Source organism: Pygoscelis adeliae, unplaced genomic scaffold (assembly GCF_000699105.1).
Source record: "Pygoscelis adeliae isolate BGI_AS28 unplaced genomic scaffold, ASM69910v1 Scaffold44, whole genome shotgun sequence".
In the NCBI taxonomy this organism is placed as follows: domain Eukaryota; kingdom Metazoa; phylum Chordata; class Aves; order Sphenisciformes; family Spheniscidae; genus Pygoscelis; species Pygoscelis adeliae.
In genome coordinates this window covers 1,563,194-1,572,208 of record NW_008824761.1, presented here as the reverse complement: position 1 = coordinate 1,572,208, position 9,015 = coordinate 1,563,194, and the positions used below count along the sequence as shown (strand labels likewise).

At 36.0% G+C, this 9,015-nt stretch overlaps 1 protein-coding gene across 1 annotated transcript in view; it reads right to left on the bottom strand.

The window, feature by feature from the left end:
• The window catches only part of DACH1 (dachshund family transcription factor 1), a 146,639-nt gene that overhangs the window by 13,704 nt on the left and 123,920 nt on the right, over positions 1 to 9,015 (bottom strand). Inside the window, exon 7 of the mRNA XM_009323530.1 lies at positions 4,612 to 4,763. Coding sequence (XP_009321805.1) covers positions 4,612 to 4,763 — 152 coding nt within the window. The remainder of the gene's footprint in view (positions 1 to 4,611; positions 4,764 to 9,015) is intronic.

The window sequence follows — 9,015 nt, the reverse complement described above, 5'->3', positions numbered from 1 at the left end:
TATGATTCTATGATTCTATGATTCTATGATTCTATGATTGCTTTTGCAATATTAGCTATTCATGGTGAAAAAACTTTCAAATAACATTGCTTCTTTTTTAGTCAGGAAATTGTATATAATTTGTATGCTCTTATCATTAAAACTATCTAGTGAAAGGCTTGCAAAAAAAATCAGTATATACATTTTTAGTTAACTTCACAGATTAATTTTTGAATATTTGCTATTTGTAACTGACTACTGACTTAGCAACATAAGCAAGGTAAGATAACACAGCTTGACTATCTCTACAGATGACTCCAGAAAGACATTTTTGTAATATCTCATATTGAATATCTCCACCACAGGTAAAGGCATATTGCATAAGTATAAATGACATTTTTCCATTAATACTTTCTGTGAAAAATAAAAACATTCTCTTGAATTTTAGCAGAAGACAAATAAAATAACATGAAGTAAAACTGTGATTTTTACTTTATCCAGTATTTGCAATATTTTTCTCTTGTGTATTTAGTCGTAGATGGTATCAGTGCAGGAGACTCACAGCAATAAAGCCAGTAGTTTGCTTTGTTTTCATAGGGGAATTTAGTTTGTAATCATGCATTTCTTTTATTAATATCAATGGGATACTTGCAACTTATTTTACATATCTCTTTAAAAATACTTAGCAACAAGACTTGATAGAAAAATATAGCTATCAGGGTGCAACTAATTCATCCCTTAGATATTAATGGAAATTCAGCTCGAGGACAGTAAAGATTCAGACTCTAAAAGCTTAAAAGAAGATTACTATTACCCAAGAATATTGCAGTATCATGAAAGGCTGTGGCTGTAACATACTTTGGCATAATCGGGCCATGACTCAAAAAGGTGAACTGATGCGAGGGGTATGGAAACATCTTTAACCTCCTCACTAGCACCCACACAGCATTTTGCTGTGACCCACCTTCCATCACCCTTCATCCCCCCTGCAGCTGCACATAGACTTCCAGCATTTAATCTGGAAGAAATCAACAAATATACATTGCGAAGGAACAGACATATCACTTAATTTAAGCTTTCTGGGGAAATTTATGTTCTTTTCTTTCTAGATGTGCAGATATACATCTGAATAAGAAAATATGTCCCCGATCTCATTTCTTTCTTTATTTTATGTGTGTATTTGTTTAATTATATCTTGTTACAGTTTATTATTTGCATTTCAGCAGTCCCCAGCAAGAAATAAACATTGGTTGTTCGAGGTACTGTATATTGTTATTATCTCCTCTTTAAATGTACAAATAATTAAACATTGTATTTTTGTTTCAATAAATATTTATGGAAAAGTAAGAAAAACATATATATGATACACAAAAAGGAAATAAACCTAACTGGCAGCCCCTGGTGACAATGATAGCAAATAGGCTTGTCTAACATTTGCCTAAAGTTACAAACTAGTGATTAGGGGCTATCCATTTAACTTTAGTATGGATGGAAGACACAGACTTGCTTGTGTTTAGTGGCCAATTTGAAAGGATGACTCAGACTTCTGAAATGGAAGTAAGTAGAGTTAGGCACTAAGTTCAATCACCTAAGCTCTTCAACACCTGCAAGACTTTTGTTTTCAAATATCAAAAGTGTTTAGAAATTTTTGCTCACATACCCAAAAGCACTGTCCCCATGGCAAGGTTTAGGATCCTCCTTACCCTGACAAAGGTCAAAATTAGAGCTCCTAGTGCCCATACAGTACCCTAATCCTGTTCTATTTTAAACCAGGACAGACGCTACAACTTCTGGAGGCATCCAAGGTTTATATTACACAGATTGTTCAGATCCTGCACTTCACGCAACTGAATATATACAACAGGATCACAGCACAGGAATATACGATCACGTTCATGCACATTGGTGTAGCCAGAGGCTGCTTGCCTATGTATTCATGTAACCCTCATATCCCTAAAATGTACCACCCTCCGTCACCCCATGTGGCAGGTCATGCATGCACCCCAGTCTCATGACCTAACAAAGATGTACATTTGCATTTCACAAGCAGACATATACCCTTTCTGTGAAAGGACACAACCATATTTTCATCATGCATGTCCCTGGGAAAAAAAGAACAGCGTTTACCAAAAACACTCATCTAGCCTTTGGCTAGAGTTCTGCTATTTTCTGCTCCAAAAGCACCTTAGTACTGGAGGCAGGGAACGGACTATAGGCCAGATGATTTTTTCTGCAAAGTTAGATCTGCTCCATTGCTGGTAACCCCTATCCTTAATGCTAGCATAGCTGGAACAAAAAGATGGCAAGGGATCTTACTGCTCCACCTCCCCTTTGAATCCACATCTCTGTACTGAAAGGGATGCAAAATTCATCTGGACCAAAGGAGAGCAAAGAGGAATATACCCCGTGACGAGTCCTTCTGACCCATGTACTAAACGCGTCACAGGTTTCAGGTAGTGCTTATGCATTTCCTAACAAAGTCAGAAATGATATTGCAAGCAGGGACCATAGTACAGAATTTCCTCTTTCCATAAACCCCATTAACGAGTTCAAACTTGGAGTCAAATACCTAAAACTCAGTTCTGAAAGTGTCAGTATCACAGTATCGAACTCATTTGTGGGCCTGGGGTAGCCCCCTCCCATAGCAATAATCATTAAATATGGAAACCATTTTAAATGGCATTGATTAGAGAAACTGCCACTATTGTGCATAGGTTATTGTAATAAACTCTACTGTTTTAAAAAGAATACTTAATTTTTTCTACACAGGTGGGAAAATGAAACTAGCTGGGGTTTTTTGTGTTTTTTTTTTTATTATTTTCTAATGTCATCCTGATAGAGATTAAATCTATGGGGGGAAAAAAATGACTTGATGTTATATGAAAGGATTCCCAAAGATCTGTGGAAACCATGTAATGCAACATGGGGACATACTGAAAAAATCCAAAAGGACTTATGTCCCACCTGTTTACCCTGATAGATGATTTGTCGAGATGTGGAATCTCAAGGTAAGGAACAATAAGTACGAAAGCACAATGAGAGAAGGCATTAAGAAGTCTCTGGTTTCTTTACAACATTGTCTTTTATTTTAGCTCTTCACTCCAGATAAGATTAGGGTTGGGTTTTAAAAAAAAAAAAAGCAATGACTGAATTTCACGTTCACATTTTCTGTAAAACAAAACTGAACGCATTCTTGGCAAATTAATCCTGGTCATTTATCCTGAAGTAGTGCAGCACTCTCATATTCAATCACAAGATTAGCTAACCTGTTGATGCTGAATGCTTTGCTCATTAGGTTGCTGTCTAGAGACATTGAGTGCACGCATTTGTCAAAAAAATTACTAAGAACTTTCCTGTACATGCATGCACAGCTAAAACATCACATATTTTGCTAACCGTATTTCTTCCTTTAGAAAAAAATACATTCTTTACAGATTGCCGCAGATCTGTTAGAAGAATGCTAACTGTTGCAGAATTACCTTGGTTTATGATTTAAATATTTAAGATCCTAAGTCTCAGAACCACAAAAAGCAATCACAAATATGCTCTTTCAGACCAGGCAGATACAGCAATACTTAATTCTTAAATAGCAGTATTTTTCATTATTAGATCTCAAAACATCACTAATGAATGCATCATAACTTTTCATAAAACAAGTCTGAAGTGCCATAAACTTTAATGAGACTGCTTAAGAAAGTAAAGTGAGCAGGATTTGGCCTTACTCTGTCATAGCCTTTGCTGAATAGAATACAATTGATTTTATGTATTTGCACGAATGAGCAGGGGAAAATATTGTGACAAATACATTAGAAGTTAGTAGCTGCGCAGGCGAGGCTTATCTGGAATGAGTACAATATGGCTGCATTATTTCCTGCACTATCATTTTGCTTCTGCATGCAACATACAACCATATTGTTGCAAAAATTGCATCTGGGGAACACATGATCACTGAATTTGTGGACAAAAAAATTCTTCATTCTAATATGAAACACTAACATCTTGGCCTCAAGCTACATGCTAGTGTATAACTTAAATAATATTTGAATCAGGCTATACTGTACACACAATAGACATCGTGACTACCGAATAGGAAATCTGCAGAAAATTTGGTAATACCCTTTGAAGTCTATTCTTTGAAGACAGTACTTTAAGTGAAATGAGCTTATTTATAAAAGAAGTGCTTTTTGTGAATGCTTTTATGGGAGACACATTTCAAATAGCTTTAAATATAATTTCCACCTTGGCACTCCAGCAATTTAAAATAACTATTTATTAAAGAAATGTTTCTCTGCTCAGTAAATGAGATAAAGTTAAACAGTAAGATACATTTCATCAGCCTGTAATAAAAAGAGCATTTAAGACAAATGTTGTTAAACACACCAACATAATTTTCATCGACTTCTCTGCTGTGGTTTAATATACAATCTGTATTTTTAGGTACTGTATCTGACAGCTTCTAAATTCATTTGTTTGCTGTGGTACCTTTAAAGGCTAAATTACTAGAAAGTTTCAGTAAATTAGTTGATCCAAATAATCTTATGAACTGATTAAGCTAGAATGGTTGTATTAATTTAGACAAATCTGCAACTGGCTCCTCTCCATCCCTTTAGGCTGATCTACAGAAAGGCCTACCTGGATGTTAGTCAGAAGGGTCTCTATGGAGGACAATCCATCAGGGAATAGAAAAGGAGATGGAAAACCCGGAGGTAGTGGTTGCCCATGCCCAGTTAGAGAAAGTTTGTCAAGGCTGTCTCTTGCGGTTGGTGTGGAGAGCGGGGTCTCATCTGTATGTGATTGAAACAAAAATATAGAACAAGTTACGCTTGTCTGTTTTTATTAGACCTCAGTAATGGCTTCCCTAGTGGTTTCCAGAACATTTATTGCAAATTGGTTCCTGCTATCAGGAGAAAATGCTTTCTGCTGAATTTTCTTTAATGAAAAAGCTGTGGAGATACAACAAGATAACATTAATGAGTAACTTTATAAGCCTTTTAAATGCAGTCTCTAATGAGACTGAGTTTACAGTGCCATAGAATCTTTTTAAAACAAATATTATCTCACATATACTTGTGATAATATATTCAGGCTGACTTTATGGGCACCTTCCCAATTATCTCATTTTAGTTTGTGTTCTATTTGGATTGACAATAGAATATTTTCTAGCATGACATATATTTTGTATACGAGAAGTATTTGAATATGAGGCTTCCCATGCAATTAACCCTTCCCGCTCTTAGTGGTTTCACTTACAGCTCAGAAGATTCTGCAAGACAGAGAAAAACTACAGCTCCTCAATGCATTTTTAATCACAAAAGTACACCTGATTCCCACTATTGAAACATGCTCTGAAGAATACATGAAATTAACAGCATGGTTACAATCATTGGCCTAATTTTTTTAAGCACGGACATCTTCTAACAATTAGTGTTAAACTCCTTAGTGGGATCTTTGTAACAATCAGATCCGATCAGTTCTGACATCACAACGGAAAAAAACTCCCAAAGCTTGAAGACTTCTAAGATTAAAGTTTCACAGATAATCTGTGAATGGATTATAAAGTAAGTGAAAAAAAAAAAGAAAAAAAAAGAAAAAACCCCACAATTAATAGAAACTTAAATATGCCTTTTTTTTTTTTCACTTTTTGGAGTATTTTTAGACTACTGTTGATATGATACAGAAATATAGGTCAATTTCTTTGCACCAGATGTTAATCTGATTTCTTCAAAAGGGAAACTATCTATCATATATATAGATACATATATCTATACACCCTTCTTACCAAGGGCTCAGTCACTAACTGACACATATTGATCTATCTCAATATAGCACAAGGACATCAGAATGTACTCTTGGTATTATGCAGATCTCTGCACAGCTATTTGACTACAGAAGAGTTTGTCAGACCTGCTCTTTTCCATTTGGGCTTTGATCATTACAAGATACACGTTTGGGTGTATTTTAATTTCTCTTTCTTTCTGCACTTTATTTAACTATAGTTTCAATAAATAGTTATACTTCTCTATTTATCCTATCATGTACATTAGGAATTGTATTATATGAAAGTTCTGATCCTAGTTGCCTAAAAAGAGCTCTCTCTTCGACTGAGGTGCAGGGTTTTCTTAAGTGGACATAGTCTAGGACCAGAAAAATTGAAAGCTGCAGCAACAAAGGGTTAGAGTCTAGGCTTTGATGACCCCAGGACCAGAAAACCATAACTCCAAGTCCCAGTTCATTCCAAGAGTCCCCATCCACTGCTACTCCAGAAGGAAGCAATCTCCATCAACCATGTTCAGGTGCAGATTTCTTACCCATGTTCAGGTGCAGATTTCTTACCCCATCTCCTCATCAGCTCCGTCATGCTGGCCAGTATTTAGTGCCAGAGCAAAAGCCTCACCCACTATGTCCCTCCACAAAAATACCCAAACAGGCATTTGGACATCTGCTTCTGGGCTGGTCCCACTTAGCTCTTTCTAAGGCCAGTGGAAAGAAGCAGACACCAGTTTAAGGCACTAATCCATCTGAACTAACACAAGCATCAACTGCAGGAGGAGACAAATCTTCCTCTAGAAGTCAACTCTGCCTGTTGACTGTAAGAGAAGCCTAAGCTGACTAGCTAAGATGGAAAGATCTACTTTTGGTGAGATCAGTCCTACCATGGAAGCTGTTCTTCCTACTTCACTGTGGCTCAGGCTGAGAGTAGCCTACACAAAGAGTAAGACCCTGTTTCATGTCCCCTATTTGTCACAATTTGTGATACAATTACTGCTTTCTCACAAAGTCATCATTCAAAAGCTTACCAGGGTAAGCTTTGTGAAATGAATTGATGTTGACCAAGGAAAGCTTCAGTCCATTCAGAGTCAGAAAAGATTTTTTCAGATATATTTAAGTTTTCCACTCATGTCACAAAGTGCTGAGAAAAACTGGCTGTAGATTACTGAACTATTTCCTATCTACCTTACTGAGATTCAGAGCAGGCTCTGAAAAATGTACTCTGTGGATGTATCCTCTGTTCTCATGCTACCCCCACAGCAACACGGATATCTCTGTAGTCATTTTGTAGTAACATACTAAATTTGGCCCTAAATCTGAATTGTTTCTTTTCTCCCCAACTTTTAAAATATTATAGAAATATTCGCCACTTCATTAGAAAAAATAAATTAGGTATTCCTGGGTATTGCAAACTAGCTTATTGTTCTCAGATCATCCTGCTAGTTCATCTTCTCAAATCCTAGTCTAGTGTGAAAAATCATTGCCAAATGTTTTTATCCAAACCGCTGTCAGAATTGTTACGCTGTCATTAATCAAAAGAAACAACCCAAAACTTAAACAAAACTGGTCAGACAATAGATTGATAATCACTACACAATATTATTGCATAGCTGAAAACTTTTTTTCCTCTGCTGCAAATACTGCTTTCCCAAATGATTCCTATCCAACATTAAAAAAAAAAAAAAAATTACAAAACCTCTTCTTTGTTATGTCACTGAGTTTTTTGGCTAAAGACTTCTTTATATCAGTGGTTCCAGTGAAACTATTGGACTTGCATGGTATAGCAAGAAAGAGTCTGATCACTAGTATGCATGGTGGAGCTGATTCGTATAAATGAGAAAGTAAACTAAAAAAGGGACATCATTTGCCTCTAGGTTTGTCAGAGAAATGGACCAATGACCTCTCATACTTTCTAAGACAACTTAGAATCTTAGTAGTATTTTAGGTCTCAAATTGTCAAAATATTTTAAGTCATACTAGATAAAATTGACCCCCTTAAAAATTCCATAGGCCTTAATCCACTTAAAAACTATGCTCTTCCATGCAATTTTTGAGATACAGAAAGCTCCTAACACAGGTCTTGTCATAGAATGTAAGCAAGAGATTAAATTTTTTACTGTATTGCTACTTTAAAATTAAATATATGTTAAGTTTGCTGTACTTTGTGCATGCTCAAAACATGTTGTGAAGTTTGCAAAGATTTTCCTAACAATGTGTGGCATGGTTTTGCAATAGGCAAAGTAACTCAAAAAAGGTTAAAGTTATGCAGAATGGTATGAACTCAAAATAACATCCAAACTCTTATGTTATAATAAATAACAGAAACAAATTTACACTGAAGGGTAAGACTAGAGAGCTGAACTTACTGTGAACTTATTTTAATGAAACGTCAACTCAGAAAAAAAAGTCAGACTAATGTGATTTTGTTTTCTTGATGTCCCATGTGAAATAAACTTTGAGTGTGAGTATGTTTGAAACAGAGCAAATGTACATATTATACACAGGAAGCATGGATGTTTGTGGATGTGAGATAAGCGATGATTGAGGGAATCTTGAAAAAATGCATTTTTAAGAAAAACCACATTGTAAACACAGCCAATTAAAACATAACCACATATCTTAGTAGGAAAATAATATGACCTCTTGTAATTAAGGCATTTTAAAATCTTCCATTCCTGCAGAAGTCCTCTTTTCTCAATACGATGATATATCTTCGTTTCCAAATAATCATTAGCCTAACATCTTTTAAACTGTTGTGAAGGAACTACTAACGTTCCTCTTAACCTACTAGCAGGGGAACACTGCAAAAATGATGAGCCCTTGCTGGGAGACAGAGATCTGGCATTTTCAGTCTGAACGCATCAAAGGAAGCATTCGAAGACAAGCCAGGGCAAGAGGGGAAAGAGGGTCAATCTACAACTCCATTGTCGGAGTTGTCAGCACAACAGTGTAAAGAAAAGGGAAAAAAAAAAGACAGAACAAGGCAGAACAAAGAAGTGTCCGGGCCTGCCTTGGCTTGTGCTGGGAACTGAGATGTTATAAATTAACAACTAAACAAGGATAGGACAAGCTGTTACCCAAGCCTCTACAGTATCTGAGCAGAGATGAATATGTGCCTTGACATACAAACTAAATCACCAGAATAGGCAAGTCTCAATGCGACACATATCTTCAAAATATTTGTAAATGCTACATCCACTCCATCCATTGTTCCTCATTTTCTAAAATTCACCTGGTTTTGTTCAAACCAGATTTTATCTGTGAACA